The following is a 14646-nucleotide window of genomic DNA, read 5'->3' as shown; positions in this document are numbered from 1 at the left end:
TCATTTTCAATTCGAGTCAACACGGCCGATCGGGTAACGATACCCATGACTAATGCTCATATTCTGGTATATTGATCATCATAGGAAATACAAACGACTCATCGTGCTGATATGACATTACAGCCTCGTCCGATTTTCCCAGCATTTACAACCACGAATCAAACCACGTCACTGCCTGAACAAATGATGCCTGCTTCGCATACGCCTGCTGTGGGATACTCTGGTTAACACGGACTGCAAAACCGTGAGGCGCTGCGAAATACAGATTCGACTGGAAGGTCACATTGTTCGAGTTCAAGATGGTCTCCGCGCGGGATTTCGCTGTCGCGTTGAAGGCTGCATCGAGTGCTGTGCTTAGTCAGTACTGCTTCCAGATCTAAGACATAGGAAATTTTTTTGGGAATACGGATAGGGAGACTTACTGCCAGCAGCTATACTAACGGGCGCCTTGATAGCGCTAATCTCCCCCTCTGTCAAGGCGCTCGGATGCGCGATGAATCCTGCATCAATTCCGCCTGACGCTTTCAAGAACCTCGGGACATACTTGCCCCCAAAGCAGTACCCTACACCTCCAATCTTTTCAACATCCAGCTTGCTGCGCATGTAGCCAATGGTGGTGTTGATGATGCGGTCGATTTCCGGCGTAGGATGCAGGGCGCGCCACTCCGTCAAATTCAGCCCAGCTTCCTGCTCCTCGACGGACACTGCATCACCAGCAAAGAGGTCTGGCATAATTACCAGGTAGTCATTGCTGGCGAGGGAATCGGCGAGCAGTTGATTCTGCAGAAGGGGAACACCGTAGATATCGGTTACAAAGAGGATGGCTTTTGCTGACGTGTTGCGGCCTGGTGGGTAGGAGTGGTATATTTGAACTGTGGATATGTTGTTAGAAGCCCGTTAAAAATGTGCTGCTAAAACTTGATAACGTACTTCCGCTCACGTTCTTCAATTGCCCGACGGGTACACCAGCATTTCGAACCTTGAGCGACGGGTATGATCCTGCCGCTAGGGCGCTGCCAATACTCGCCAATCCGACGAGGACGTTGCGTAGCGAAGGCATTGGGGCAGTCGCAAATCAGACGTCTTTACAGGCGTGGATTGAAAAGAGTAGGTCGTTTCAAATCGAGGAGAATTGGGACGTTCGGGAGGCTATTGCTAACCTACTGCGGCATCCCAGCCTTTGTACCCTCTTCCAAATTACATCGAAGGCTAAGTCATGCCCAGCAAAATCTCTGGGCATCTGCAGGCGCTATCGAGTATTATCCCGGGATCTGTCTGGCTTTGATTGATGGCGGGGAAACATGCTAACCTCGATCTGCGTTGCTTGGCCGGGAAGGCACGTTGTTTTACTAGAAGGAGCTATTTGGCCGAAGTTTCGCAATCGTGCACGAAAGCCAAGGGGTGCGTGACGACTCCATGTGCGCCGCATAGTCAGATCACTGGCTTCTTGATAAGCATCATGGGGCTGAGCAAAATGCAGGGTCAAAAGCGATGGCTTCGATTGAGAGTATGAGTACTGCGACTCGATGACGTCAGGAGCCACTGGACGCACTACACCAGTCCCAAGCTCCTCCCATCCCTGCGCCAATGAATATACCAGCCCAGCAAGCCCACGAGACTAAATCTCATCAATAAGCATCGGCGTACATATCGAATGCAGAGACATTCGTGTGTCCGTTGAACGACCGTCGACGTCGAATATGAAGCATCGATGGAATCGACAACTTCTGAAAGACATGTGCCTGAATCGGCCGTCCACTTGCAATCGCAATTGCAGTACGAGTCCGCCACATAGCACCATCTCTTCGAATCATGTCTTGCGAACTCGAGACCGCGTCCGTAGTCCGTGTTCGCACGGCGGCTCTATTCGCTGCTGTCTGCTCCTGTGTTGTCGTTGGGACACTTGTTGCTAGTTTGGAGGCGCTTTTTGGTTCTTCCTGCCGCCATTGTGTAGGCATTGTGTCGGCACCTATCTGTACAGCGGTGCTATGGGTTGCATACTGCACTGTAACATCTACCATGGCCGAGATCTGCGCGTCAGAAGCGCGCCCTTTACCTTTCCAGTTTGAACTAGTGCCCGTGGATGAACTCGTGGGACCAGGAGGAGAGGCCAAGTGAGCGTTGGCCCATATAATCGTCGCACTCGCAGCTACTATTAAGAGTTAACTCGCGCTCTGTAATCTACCCACGCAGCCGCCCTGATGTCTGACGAGTGTTTAGGCTCTTTCCCCTGACGTACCTTCAGTAGAGTCATCTGCCAATACAGAGTCACCAGCCCTTCCATCTTGTGCTTGCATGCCCGAACCAGTTTGCAAATGTGCGTTGTGTTGCTCAAGATTCTCGATATGTTCGACCGATCCAGTGGCACTAGACATCCCGCCTTCACGTGCTAGTCTCTTCATCGCAGATTCAGATGGCGGATTCCACCATGCTCCTTCTGTTGATCTTGCTGTTGACCTTTCTCCTGAAACTGATCTCGCCTTTGCTTTTGGGATTATCTTTGTTTTCCGCTCATGTAACGCTCCAGGTGTTGGAATGGTATGGGGGCGTGTAGCCATCATAGCTCTATTTTCGCATCCCCTCGCGGCTGCCAGCCGATTCTGTGCTGCTAGAGATGGGGGAGGATTGTTCAGCATCCACCGAGGTATCTTAACAGGCACAGACGAAGTCTTGGGTCTTATAGTAGCAGTTGTCGACCTTGCCGTCATAGAAATCGTGGTCGGCGCAAAGTACTGAAGAGTGCTCTGTCTCCGTCCGCAGCCAATTGAACCAGGGACTGCCCGAATAGGCCACGAGTTCATGTATCGAAACTTGTTCACTCCAGCCGAGCAAACGAATGTCAGTCCATCGACCTCTGTAGGGCGTCCGAATGTCCCTTTCGCCGACAATGTGATCTTGCAGCGGATAACAGAGACGTAGCTAGTCTTGAAGTATCGTATCCGGCGCTCTTCTTCTTCGGTTTGGACACGGTAGGCCATGCCTACGCAAGAGTCTTGGCCCCACCATGCCTGTTGTCTCGTGGGCGACATAAGTGCACTGCACTGTCGCTCGTGTACCTGTACCAACCCTTTGACACTGGCGATCCCTGTGTAAAAAGGAGTTTCAAGGTCAGAGTATGACTCACCTACAGCTCGTACACGGAGACTTACTCAGATCGGGCTCTTTGTCGAGCTGCAACAGTTGCATGAGTTTTTCGGCTCGTGATAGTCCGCCGGTAAGAAAGTACCATACTGGGTATTCATTCTGTAGTGGCCTGGGCGGCTGGTCATCAGGAAGTCGAAATTGAGGCAAGGTCGGTTCACAGATGTACGGTGTGCGCGATTCGTCGTGCAGGTTTTTCAGAGCCCAGCACATGGGGATGAAGACGCAGTCGCTGGTTGCATAAATGCGATTGTTGTGTCGGATGGCGGGTGGCAAGCGTGCCTGGAATGCCCGCGCTTCCTAGTCGCGGAGGACAATTGCATAGTGCTGGAAGCCTTTCCAGTCGTAGACTGTATGATGTATAGCTTTTCTGTTTATAAAGGGTGCCCAATGAGCGCGGTTGATGTGGGCGTCGACGGATCTCAGCACGAAGAGGTCGAATTTTGCGGTTTTGTAGCTAACCCAAGCGGCGGTCTCCTTGGGACCCAATAGCCCAACCTTGTCTGCCTTCTCAAGCCAATAGTCGTAGCTTTCCCTGTCAAACCCCATCCTCTCGCATCTCTCCCATGGCCATTGCTCTAGTGTTCTGGGCTTCGGGGTATGTCTGTGCTCTATTTGCTTCGTACGATGGATGAGAAGCTCAAAACCCGCTTCCGAGGCAGTGAGACCAAACAGAGTCTGCCATCGAAACAGATCCCTGCCGGAGATGGTATTGACGACGGAATCATTGCGTGGCGCTGCCCTGTCTTCTATCGTTTCGAGCTCGTGAATGATGGCTATGCACGTGTCTGTGTCAAGGTAGAACCTCCGATTATCGATAGGTAGTGTCATGTTGGCGCGATGAGCGAGTGTTGGAAGTGAATCTGTATTACCGATACAAAGGATCAATGTGACGAGTGACTGCAAGAGATAAGATGACCGAATTGATGATTTGAAGTCAGAATAGGACGGCAGAAGAAAGAGTCCGACCGGTCAGCGTGAGCCTCAAACACGAAGCAGGACGCATTCGTTCAAGTAGGTAGGTGCACTCTTTTGTTGTACTAGTGTGAGAAGGAAGTTGCCTCTCTTCAGAAAGCGTGGTCGATAGCCATTTTAACAAACCAGGCAAGTCGCGCGAAGTTTACTGTAGAACCATCGTTTTTCACCATAGAAACCTATGAGGAATCTACACATGAAGAACCGCCTGAGCAGCGACCAATCCGTGAGGCCAGCATCGAGGCGATCACAAACGCCATCACGTGTTGTTGGCTTGCCACTGTAGATGTTCGAGGTTTAGTCTTCACATCAGCGAGCAGCACTGAAGTCGCATATAAGACCGAGGATGTAGTGTTCTAAATCGTAGGGACATACAAGCAGAACAAGTGAATTGAATATGCGTCGATTAGGTTGGGGTAAGCTGGAGGCCTCGCTCAATGTCGCGACGAGTGTTCCAGAGATGCGATAGGATTTAAAGCAAATCAAGCTGGTATCAATATAGTCGTATTGAACTCGATCCATGCGTCCGATAAGAGAACCTGTCTTATGCCTGGAGGTGTTGCTGTGTAATAGGTGGGCAAGAACTGGCGACTGACTGACCACGGGGCGACTCCGCCTTACGTCATCGTTTGCCTTCATGGGAGCCTTGTTAACCAGGTCGTAGAGTCGGCAGCGCATACAAGTCCTCACACCCTCTCAAACGTGTCTCTTGACCGATAGCCTAAGCCGTTGTCCCGCGTTTGTGTACGGGATCTAGAACGCCATTCTGTCTCTTTTGGGTGCGGCATGGGCCTGATCGGGCCGTGACGTCACAGCGATGAAACTTGTGAATGACCACATCCGTTCTGGCCGCTAGTTGTGTGGCACACGCGACAATTCTTGACCTACAATACCTCAGTACTCGCCATGACTGCCATTTCTCTCTAATTACTCTTCCGTTCGCTCTCTCCAAGTCCAAACTATATGCTGGACGACATGGACTCGCCCGTCAGGCGAGATCCGCCCGCTGTGCTCAAGCGGAAACCAGTTCAGCATGAGCCGGTTATCACACCCACGCCTGAGCGCGAGCTAAAAGGCAGAGTTGTGCCCCACGCCTTCCTTGCTGGTACCACAATCGCAGCCCTGTCATTGTCCTGGCCGTTGCGGTGGGCTGTCTCTGGGGCACCGATATTGGTATACATACTCCTCCTCGGCGAGGCATATGGCTACCGCATACTGCCGTTTGTTCCCCTCTGGACTATCTTCGCTACAGTTAACCTTGTCTACGCTGTGTGCTCTACATCCTGGCTTCTCTACTGGGTATTTTGGGCCGCTTGCTGGCCTACAATACTGGTTGCCTGTCTGTTTCAATTCGATGCGCCTGCCCGTCTTGCTAGGCGTACATTGAGGAAGACTTTTCTACGCGACCTACACTTCATCAATGATCAGATCGCCTTCTTCGATCTACCCGCGCTGGAGATCGACACCGAGGTCAAAGGCCTGTTCGTCATCCGTGGCGTTACGCTGTCACTCTCGACATTAACTCTCGTCGCCCATGGCATTGAAGCTGGGATAAAGCTGGCAGACGATATCGAGCTGGCTATACAAGTTGACAAGGTCGTTGTGCCTCTTTTCCGAGAGATTACTGTTGATGACGTCTATGCCAATGTCAAGGGTGGAGATTGGGAAGTCACTTTTGGCGACGTTGCTTATGGCAAACCCGAGCCGGACGATGATGATTCAGTCATCGTTACCAACACTGCAATCCTGAGAGCTGCTTCTGTTGCACATAAGGGTGGTGCGGATGGCCGCCCCACAGCAATGCTCCGAAACATGACCGCTGGGGAAACGCCAAAAGAAGCCGGGGATGCAAAGTCTGCATTTGCGTCTGTCAAGAAAGTATCGCCGGATGAGAAGGACGCGAACGCTAAATATCAGGAGCTCGTTAAGCACATCGAAGACACAAGTGCAATCACAAATGCAAAGATATCTCTTCGAAAAGCCGCGCAAGCACTGAAAGATGCTGCTTCCGATGACGAGGGAAATGAGAAGAGTGGCCATCTTGACCTCGAAAACATGGACGATTTGCGAGCCGCCGTGTGTACGCAAATCCATGGCCAACCGTCAATACCACATCCCCCTTCAAGGTCGATCAGGGTCTCCACACTTCGCAAGACATCGCATCCAAACGTTAAAAAGTTCCTCCATCGACTTCCTTTCCTGTACCGGCTGATGCTCACTCCCATTTGCTACTTTCATCCCGTCAAATTCAAGTCGATAACAGCTGCCGGCTCAGGCAAATGGTTTGTAAGCCTGATGCGACAGTACCTCTTCAAGCACTATTCAACGTCAGATGCCGAGATCCGCAGACTGGAATCGCGCATCTCATCCTGGTGCTCAGATGCAAACTTCGCGGTCGAGTTAGGACCCATCGAAAGCAGTGCCAATTTCCCGCTCAGTACTCTTTACAATATCAAGTGCCACTTCAAAATGTCAGATGTCATGGCGTACAGAACTCTCCCCGACGCAGTCGAACTCCAACAGGTCGTAAGGCTAGGAGGTGCAGACGCAATCCTTACGGTACCGACCTTCCTTTTCCCGCACCACGAGCACATCTTCCCCGAAAAGCCGAGCGACTACGACATCATGGAGATGGAGCAAGCGATTGCCGAGGCAGAAGGCACACCAAAAGAAGTGCAAGGCCGAAAAGAGTTAGAAAAGCTTAAGAGAGATGAAGCGAGCATGCACATCTCTGCGCACGCACACCTCCCTGCGCAATTCCACCAGGACCTACTCAACTTCGTCGCCGCAATCGTCAAAGCAACCAAAGTCATTGAATCTGATAAAGATTTCGAGGAAGCAAAGGTCCTGCGCGAACTCAAACGCGTCAGCACAACCGCATCTGACAGCGAGGTGAGTAGTCTTGCCTCGTTCAACACGAATAACACGAATAACACGGACAACACTCAAACCACACTCAATGGCAATGAAGATAAGTCCTTCAAGTCGTTCCTGCGGAAGGTAGACTCGGGGTTCAAGGAAGCGAGTAACAAGACAATGGTGGGAATGCGGAAGGCGGGACATAGTACTGTGCATGCCATGGCTAATGATCGATGGATTGCGAGGCTCGTGGGCAAGGTGACGAAGAAGCTTGAGCGGGCGCAGGGCGAGGTTGGGTACAGTGGTGAGGTGCCGATACCACTAGCTAAGTACCGTGTGAGGCACGAAGATGAGACCAAGCTCCTGCCGTAAGCATGCACCGAGCGTTCGGCGTACTGGGCGGAGTGTATGATACCCTAGGGTCTGCTGTTATACCCTAAAACTACTTCAAGTATGTCATGAATTTTTAGATCATAGCTCCTTACACAATTTATATTGGTGCTCTGCTATGTTACGCGAACTCTGTACTCAACATCCTGTTCATGCCAGTGGGGATATGCTTAGGATTCATCATTGGTGTTGTAGCTGCGCTGTGATGAAGAACCCCTGCTGGGACACTCCCCAGCTTGGCAGAGTGGACCCTGATCGTCACCCCAGACATCGATGATGATTGCGTACCATTCGTTGCTGATTGCACAAGTATCACTTCTTCGTATATAGTGCTAGACCTATTCGCGCCATGAGACTTGTATATAGATAATTCCCATTACCGCCTCTTCGCTCGGTTCATGCCCCAGCATGGCCGCACACGATATCCCATCGAACATCGCCCGCAACACTACTACGGCCCCGGTAGACCTCGACGTCGAGCATGGCACACACGACCATGACAGGATAACACCGAGTGGATCTTCGTCATCGACGCCGGACGACTCAGGGTCCAAAGCAGCGACGCCGAATGCTCGACGGAGTTTAGAGATTGAGGATGCGCGTCCTCGTCATCGGTCAATGTTTGGTTCGCGCTGGAGGAGAAGTGTTGGAGACAAGATACCTGCGCCGGTCGCTCGTTATGGAAATAAGATGGTGAATTGGATTAGAGGACCACAGCCACCGAGGACATACCGCATTGCCCCGTTCTTCGAGCGTTGGCAGACGTTCCCTGTGAGGCTCCTTGCGCGGCTCCCGAAGTGGTTGCGCATTTGCATATATGCCATTTCCTGCATACTTTGGATCATACTATTTGGTGTTATTCTTAGCGATTACAGTCTGCCTTCAAACTTTGGAGGCGTTGGGGCACCCGTGTCGCTGGGCTGTGTTTCTTCACTATGGTAAATTCCTCCGCAACTTATGAACTTGAGGGCGAAGTTTGACTGACTGATTCATGACAGGCCCTCCCCGCAATCTTGTGGTCTTGACGGCCGCAATTGCCTCTTCAACTCCTCCTTCGCTTTCAAATGCCCCGCCGGCTGCCTGAGCGCGCGAGTCCTCAATCCACGAGCTATTGGCGCTGAAAGGATAAACTACCGGTCACTTGTTGTAGGAGGGACACCTGACGTCTCGGCGAATAATCAGCTGGTATACCGAGCTGACTCTTTCATATGCGGTGCGGCGATCCACGCGGGCGTGGTAAGCAATGGGAACGGAGGCTGTGGTGTCCTATCCGCACTTGGAGAGAAGAGCAACTTCGGCGCAACATCACGGAATGGCATTTCAAGTTTGGGTTTTGACTCAAGATTCCCCTTGTCTTTTACCTTCAACCAAACTTCAGCCATTATCAACGCCTCAGACCAATGCCGGGACCCAAGATGGAACCTACTCATACTGTCCACCATATTTACGGCCTTATTCGGCCTCTTTACATCTAGTCCTGCGACCTTCTTTGCTCCCATCTTTACTATCCTTTTCTTCCAGGTTTCCATGGCCTCCGATCCCCCTTCGTACATCAATTACCCATCTCTAGCTTCTACCACGCTTGGCCGCTTCCTGCCTGCAGCTTTCGTCGCCGCCCTCTTCTATCGTTTCAGTGTCCGCAAAACGCTGAGGGGTTGTAAAGCTCACGTTGAGAAGACCGTGCTGTGGATTGGAGGAGCCTGGACCGGTGCATTAGGTAACTACACCTTTGACAAGATTCCAATTCAGCGATTGACGGGCCATGATATACGCCAACAGCCTGGTGCCATCACAGCTCTTGTTATCATAGTTCTCGTGCTTTTTGCTGTGGTGCTGTATCAGGCTTGGTGTTTTCGCAACGAAGGACGACTACCACGTTACTTGGCATTGTACGCTACGCTAGGTATCAGTCTGGGTATCCTCGCTGCGATGCCGAAACTCAGCCTGAGAATCCATCACTATATCATCGCCCTACTCCTTCTACCCGGCACAGCGCTGCAGACGCGCGCCAGTCTCCTTTGTCAAGGCATCTTAGTCGGCCTGTTTGTAAATGGAATCGCGCGCTGGGGCTTCGATCCCATTCTACAAACCGCTGCTGCTTTACGGGGCGATGCACAGCTCGGCTCTGGCATTCCCTCTATCCTCGAGCCTATCATAAACGATACCAACATCACATTTATGTGGGAAGGCTTACTGCGCGGGTACGAAGGTGTCAGTGTTTTAGTCAACGATGTAGAGAGATCGAGAGGATTCAATCAAGTCGGCAACGGGAGCTTTACGTGGAGAAGACAGGCCCTTGAGGCGCCGGAGTACTTTAGGTTTGGATTTGTCAAATCTCTGCCGTTTGGCAGTGTAAGCTACAGTGACTTCACTAGAGCGGGGACTTGGTGGCCCAACGGGACGTGGGGCGGGATACCACCTGGACGTACTTGAATACTGTGGAGTCTGTAGATGTGCTATAGATAAATATATAGAAACGAGTATTTAATTTGGCATTGCTGGGTTGCATCATACAGCGATTACAGAAAGGTGTTGATGCCGTAAAAGAAGAATTTCGTACCATCCGCAAGCCCATGTCGTCGTAACTAGAGTATATTCGGGGAACTTGCTATGTGCTAGATATTGTGGTGACTTCAGGATGCCGTTTTCTCACTGTTCATCTTGCGCCCAAGGCCAGTGTAATTGACTTTTTCCCTACCTTAAATATTGACATACAAGGGCCGACATTTTGCTTCTTCAAAACCCATTCCGTTGAGCCCTAAGTGCAGGTCTTCTCAGTATCCACGTCGGTTATCAGATTCCTTTGCCGCCCTTTGGGGTTGTGTAAGCAAGCATAGTCCCAAAATTAGTCTCGGAAATACGCCCAATACCTAATTTACTCATATGTAGAAACCGCTCTCGATATCCTTCCCTGCATCTCACGTCCCCCGAGCTGCTCACCAATCGATCTTTCCATAGCCAAGGTGATACTGCCAGGCTTGGTGCGTTTCTCGCCATGCAGTGTTAAAGTCGGCCATCGCGTGGTCCTCTTTGGCGCCGAGTATGGCGAGGCTTACAGCCCGACCGAATACTACATGCAGGTCTGAACTTGCCCTAGCCAGCTCCTTGTTATAATCAAAAGCAGCCAAGGGGTTCTCAGACCAGCGCGTTCGAATGTGGACGTTGACGATCTCAAGTTTCTTCTGGTGGGCGGTGGGCGGATCGGAAGTTGTGCTACCATCGCCCAACTTTGATGTGCACGTTAATCGGCGGAATTGAAGTAAAGGCTTGACCCAGTTCTCACGGAGGTTGAAGCGAAGAGGGCTGTGATTAACCTTGATCCAGATCTCTAGTTCCCGCAAGCAGGAAAGCTTCTTTGAGGCAGTATTGCACGCTCGCGTCCAAGTCTTGGTGTGTTTGTCTTGCCATATGGTGTCGTCGAGGTGATTTGGAGCTCCATAAGTTGCATAATGCAGCTGCAACTTGGTGATGTTCTCCAGATTTGGTTTTGAGACGATTTCCAGGAAATTGGTGATACGCCTAGGAGATTCAAAGACAAAGACGGTGTTACTGTAGAGGAAGGCTAAGGTCTCCACGTGTATCAGTTTGCAAACGAGGTTGAGGGCGTAAACTGAGGCAAGCCAGTTAGTTTGGAGACCTCGGACGATGTTGTATTTTCCCAATTTCCTCGAGACACGGATAGTGATGGGACGCTCTTTCTCCTGCTTCGTGCTGTGATCGTTCATGTGCACCAAGTTCGACCGCAACTTCACCAAACGTCTCTTAAATTGCGTGAAGTGACACCCTTTGGCGGCAAATTCGCAGCGGACGTCTGATCGAAAGTAGTACTTATAGGTTATGTTTCTGACCTCTCCGGGCAACGCGAGGAAGCCATGGACCTTCTTGGTGGAAAGCTTTCCAGGCCTCAAGCGCGAGAACAGACAGGCGTTGGTGGCCATAACGAATGAATCCCTAGTGCAAATAAGCTGGTGTTTGTAACTCTGTTAGAGAGACCAACTAGTGGTAGAGGACGAAGATGATCGACCGTGATAGTCAGAGACTCGTAATTGTGGTTAATGACCCTGTGATTAGCGAAGTGATTAAACGAGAGCGAGTCAAGTGCAGGCCGATATCAGGCAGCAGCATTTGTTAGACTGTCTTCTATTCTTCTCGACAAGATGAGGAAGGTGAGTGTGACCGATAGCTATGCCCGTATGTGTAACCAACGCCGCTAGCCCCACGCTAGCGAAAAGAGCCGCTGCACAACACCCTTCGTGCATCGTCATACCGCCCAGCTCCTATCACCACCATGTCCTCTTCACTCACCAGGCTCCGTCCATATCAAACCCCCTTCTTTCGCAACTTTCGTAGCTTTAGCTCCTCGTCTCAACTTAGCTCCCGCCTCCGCCAACCAGGCGAACCCACAGGCCCCAACGAACCCCCCACTCACATCTCCTCGTCCCCCTCCAAGTCGCCCCTCAAAGTTTGGCCGATCATCCTGATCTTCGCAACAGGCAGCTTCTTATTCAAGAAGATTGTGGATCAGCGAAAGGGAGAAGGATATCAGCCCAAGGGACCAGTACAAGGACACTCGCCGAGTGGAAAGGGAACTGTGCAGCCATCGCACCCCCATTAGGCCATTGCAACGTCACGCAAAGGACCTGTATAGCGATTTGAAAGCAGATAACTCGAAAGAAACGCAAAGATGCCAGCAATTGAGAAGCTCGGCGCAACAACGCGCACCTCGCCCCTCTGGTCCGCCTCGGAGGTCACGGTCATTTTCGTGCTCGGCGGCCCCGGTGCAGGAAAAGGCACGCAATGCCAGAAGCTCGTTTCAGACTATGGATTCAAGCACCTTTCCGCCGGCGACTTGCTGCGTGAGGAGCAGGACCGCCCTGGTAGCGAGTTTGGCGAGATGATCAAGTCGAACATCAAGGAGGGTATCATTGTGCCCATGGAAGTCACGATTCAGTTGCTCGAGAACGCTATGAAGGCACAGATAGAAGCTGAGGGCGAAGCCTGGAAGAAGCTGTTCTTGATTGACGGTACGTTTTCGTGTCCCCTTGATACCCCACCTCACCCCACCTACACCTTCCGTCATTATTTTGAGATTGGGGGCCAGATTGCTAATGTATCTGATATGTAGGCTTTCCCCGTAAACTCGACCAAGCCCATGCCTTCGAGCGCACCGTCGTCCCTTCAAAATTCACCCTTTTCTTTGACTGCTCCGAAGCCGTCATGGAGAAACGCTTGCTACAGCGCGGCGAGACATCCGGCCGTTCGGACGATAACCTCGAGTCGATTAAAAAGCGCTTCCGCGTTTTCGTTGAAACTAGCATGCCTGTCGTGAACGAGTTTGAGAGCCAGAACAGGGTTGTGAAGGTCAGTGCAGAGAGAAGCCCAGAGGAGGTGTATAGGGATGTGCAGGCGAAGTTCAGGGAGAGGGGTGTGGAGCCCATTACGATCAAGTTCGTAAAGACTGCTTAAGAGCGCGAAGGTAGAGGCGGCAAAGCAGGCGATGGCTCTTTGAGCGTACACATTAGATAGAGTAGCATATATGATAGACGATATGGCTTCGGTGATACACAGAAATCTCACGCAGCAACGGATTTCTTTCTGCTGATCTTTGTTCTAGCATCTGTCATATCAAGTAAATCCTCTCAAAGCACATGAAATTAAGGTATGTGTCGCATTTTCTATCCTGCAGCACGAGGGCCGCTGTTCATTAACCTTAGAAAACCGTGAATGCATCAGCTCCGTCCCTACGTTTTGTAGAAGCAAACAAAATCCGCCATTTGTACTCCTCGCCTACATATCTACTCTAAATCGTCATCAATAGCCCTAGGCTGCTGCTTCCTCTGACCACCCCGGTTCCCAAACCTACTTGCCATATCAGCCTTTTGATCCGCCTTGTTCGCCTCGTCCTCCTTCTCCTGTAGGAACCTCTGCTTCTCCTGTTGCACAACTTGCAACACACCCTGGAGGCTGTTCCGCCACAGATCCAACCGCGAGGCAACCTCCCGCCACTGGTTATCACCAAAGACGCGGTACGTTGAGCGGTGAATTAAGAACGTCTGGTTCAGCTGGCTGAGTTTGCCTTCTACGAGACCAGCACGAATTACGTCGATGACCCACATCTCCACGTCTTCGGAGGGCACTTGTAGCGCTTTTGCGATTTTGTCGTAAGGGAGCGAGCGTGTTTGGCCTGCTGACGCAGCCATGGAGGCGAGTGTGAGGAGACGCATCTTGCGGTTCAGCGCCGCACCATCGAAACCAGACTCCTCGATCCATCCATCGTGCTCATCCTTGAAGTCGTTGTAGTCGTCTAGGAGATCGGAGTTGAAGATCTCAAGAAGCTGGAAGTGAACAGGGTCGGAGTTGCGGATGGCCTGGATCGAATCGAGGTCGGTGAGGTCCTGGAAGTCGAAGTGGGTTGGGTGTGTGAGGGCGGACTTGAGGGCGCGAAGGGAGAGCTCGCGGGCTTCTGGGGAGGAAGCTTCCTCCGAGGGGAAGGTTCGGAGGGCGCGAAGGAGGTATGTGTATGCCTGCTCGTCCTCGCCTGCGTCTGCTGCGACGTCGCTGATGGCGAGGTATAGCTTGCGAGAATCTTCCTCCTCCGTCTCCCACGCCTCTAGCCAGGTATCCAGCTGCTTCAGCTGCGGTCGCAGCGTCTCAAAGTTTGAGGTGGCGCGAATGACTCGGAGGATAGCGAGTAGCACGTGGTATCGCACTTCACTGTTCGCCAAAGTGGTGTTGAAGATTGTGCTGAGAATGGAAAGGGCAAGACCGCCGCCGTTCTGGGGAGACGAGGAGATGGGTGCGCTCAGGTTCTGGCAGATCTTGGGCAGGAACATGGAAACATTGGGCGACTGGTTTACGAGGTGGATGAGGAGGTTGTATGCCGCTATGAACTCTGTTGCCCACACTGTTAGCCCGTCGTTGCTTGCACGACTGGAATACAAGGCCTACCCTTCTCTGGCGCCTGGTTCAGCGCCTGGCTGCCCACGACCAGCTTCTTGAGTACCTCATCTTTCTTATTCTCCTTCAGCAGGTCCGCGCTCTCGCCCTGGAGGTTGGAGCTCTCGTCGCCAGCGGATTTTTTGAGGCTGTCGATGTATTGTGCGAACTCGTCGGTAAGCTCCTCGAAGCTGCCTTCGATCAGGAGCGTGTTCTTGGGGCCTGCCATGGTAATTGTCGCGTATGAATAGGCCTGGAGGAGCGCAAAGGCGGAGGACGCTGTGCGGGGCTTGTCTGTGGGCGTTGTCAATGGGATGCGCTTTCCGTGGTGGGATGCCAAGAATT

General features: G+C 51.9%; 9 protein-coding genes across 9 annotated transcripts; 4 read left to right on the top strand and 5 right to left on the bottom strand.

Annotated features, from left to right (window-relative positions):
- Positions 1-145: 145 nt before the first annotated feature.
- On the bottom strand, positions 146-1060 carry K460DRAFT_406146 (alpha/beta-hydrolase; the record flags this gene model as incomplete). The annotated part of the gene is made up of 3 exons (XM_040936923.1): positions 146-348; positions 423-872; positions 931-1060. 3 exons carry the CDS (start codon positions 1058-1060, stop codon positions 146-148), a joined length of 783 nt encoding a protein of 260 aa, XP_040788479.1.
- A 568-nt stretch (positions 1061-1628) lies between these two features.
- On the bottom strand, positions 1629-3354 carry K460DRAFT_406145 (uncharacterized protein; the record flags this gene model as incomplete). The annotated part of the gene is made up of 3 exons (XM_040936922.1): positions 1629-2152; positions 2240-3085; positions 3150-3354. The coding sequence occupies 3 exons, from the start codon at positions 3352-3354 to the stop codon at positions 1629-1631; spliced, it is 1575 nt and encodes a 524-aa protein (XP_040788478.1).
- An 87-nt stretch (positions 3355-3441) lies between these two features.
- K460DRAFT_417100 (uncharacterized protein) lies at positions 3442-4065 on the bottom strand (the record flags this gene model as incomplete). Its single annotated transcript, XM_040937855.1, has 1 exon — positions 3442-4065. Exon 1 carries the CDS (start codon positions 3970-3972, stop codon positions 3442-3444), a length of 531 nt encoding a protein of 176 aa, XP_040788477.1. The 5' UTR covers positions 3973-4065.
- Positions 4066-4817: 752 nt separating this feature from the next.
- K460DRAFT_366754 (uncharacterized protein) lies at positions 4818-7524 on the top strand. Its single transcript, XM_040933446.1, has one exon. The coding sequence runs from the start codon at positions 5092-5094 to the stop codon at positions 7345-7347; it is 2256 nt and encodes a 751-aa protein (XP_040788476.1). The 5' UTR covers positions 4818-5091; the 3' UTR covers positions 7348-7524.
- A 112-nt stretch (positions 7525-7636) lies between these two features.
- Positions 7637-9964, top strand: K460DRAFT_338648 (uncharacterized protein). The gene is made up of 2 exons (XM_040931058.1): positions 7637-8303; positions 8364-9964. The coding sequence occupies exons 1-2, from the start codon at positions 7774-7776 to the stop codon at positions 9796-9798; spliced, it is 1965 nt and encodes a 654-aa protein (XP_040788475.1). The 5' UTR covers positions 7637-7773; the 3' UTR covers positions 9799-9964.
- Positions 9965-10129: 165 nt separating this feature from the next.
- Positions 10130-11504, bottom strand: K460DRAFT_366752 (uncharacterized protein). The gene is made up of 3 exons (XM_040933445.1): positions 11363-11504; positions 10236-11316; positions 10130-10176 (listed from the first exon to the last, which is right to left on the bottom strand). The coding sequence occupies exon 2, from the start codon at positions 11301-11303 to the stop codon at positions 10302-10304; it is 1002 nt and encodes a 333-aa protein (XP_040788474.1). The 5' UTR covers positions 11304-11316; positions 11363-11504; the 3' UTR covers positions 10130-10176; positions 10236-10301.
- Positions 11505-11539: 35 nt separating this feature from the next.
- On the top strand, positions 11540-11980 carry K460DRAFT_430863 (uncharacterized protein; the record flags this gene model as incomplete). The annotated part of the gene is made up of 1 exon (XM_040938330.1): positions 11540-11980. The coding sequence occupies exon 1, from the start codon at positions 11654-11656 to the stop codon at positions 11978-11980; it is 327 nt and encodes a 108-aa protein (XP_040788473.1). The 5' UTR covers positions 11540-11653.
- Positions 11635-13100, top strand: K460DRAFT_366751 (UMP-CMP kinase-like protein). Its single transcript, XM_040933444.1, has 3 exons — positions 11635-12389; positions 12491-13024; positions 13080-13100. The coding sequence occupies exons 1-2, from the start codon at positions 12050-12052 to the stop codon at positions 12829-12831; spliced, it is 681 nt and encodes a 226-aa protein (XP_040788472.1). The 5' UTR covers positions 11635-12049; the 3' UTR covers positions 12832-13024; positions 13080-13100.
- On the bottom strand, positions 13001-14618 carry K460DRAFT_338640 (PCI-domain-containing protein). The gene is made up of 2 exons (XM_040931057.1): positions 14314-14618; positions 13001-14257 (listed from the first exon to the last, which is right to left on the bottom strand). Exons 1-2 carry the CDS (start codon positions 14528-14530, stop codon positions 13161-13163), a joined length of 1314 nt encoding a protein of 437 aa, XP_040788471.1. The 5' UTR covers positions 14531-14618; the 3' UTR covers positions 13001-13160.
- Positions 14619-14646: the final 28 nt, after the last annotated feature.

Source organism: Cucurbitaria berberidis, assembly GCF_010015615.1.
Source record: "Cucurbitaria berberidis CBS 394.84 unplaced genomic scaffold K460scaffold_3, whole genome shotgun sequence".
Taxonomy (NCBI): Eukaryota; Fungi; Ascomycota; class Dothideomycetes; order Pleosporales; family Cucurbitariaceae; genus Cucurbitaria; species Cucurbitaria berberidis.
The sequence above is the reverse complement of the archived record's forward strand: the minus strand, read 5'-3'. Positions and strand labels throughout refer to the sequence as shown.

Coding starts and splice junctions, on each gene's coding strand:
- K460DRAFT_366754 (XM_040933446.1), top strand. CDS start 5,092: ATGGACTCGCCCGTCAGGCGAGATCCGCCCGCTGTGCTCAAGCGGAAA.
- K460DRAFT_366752 (XM_040933445.1), bottom strand. CDS start 11,303: ATGGCCACCAACGCCTGTCTGTTCTCGCGCTTGAGGCCTGGAAAGCTT.
- K460DRAFT_366751 (XM_040933444.1), top strand. CDS start 12,050: ATGCCAGCAATTGAGAAGCTCGGCGCAACAACGCGCACCTCGCCCCTC. Junction 12,390..12,490: donor GAAGCTGTTCTTGATTGACG/GTACGTTTTCGT, acceptor TCTGATATGTAG/GCTTTCCCCGTAAACTCGAC.
- K460DRAFT_338640 (XM_040931057.1), bottom strand. CDS start 14,530: ATGGCAGGCCCCAAGAACACGCTCCTGATCGAAGGCAGCTTCGAGGAG. Junction 14,258..14,313: donor GAACCAGGCGCCAGAGAAGG/GTAGGCCTTGTA, acceptor TGTGGGCAACAG/AGTTCATAGCGGCATACAAC.
- K460DRAFT_338648 (XM_040931058.1), top strand. CDS start 7,774: ATGGCCGCACACGATATCCCATCGAACATCGCCCGCAACACTACTACG. Junction 8,304..8,363: donor GGCTGTGTTTCTTCACTATG/GTAAATTCCTCC, acceptor GATTCATGACAG/GCCCTCCCCGCAATCTTGTG.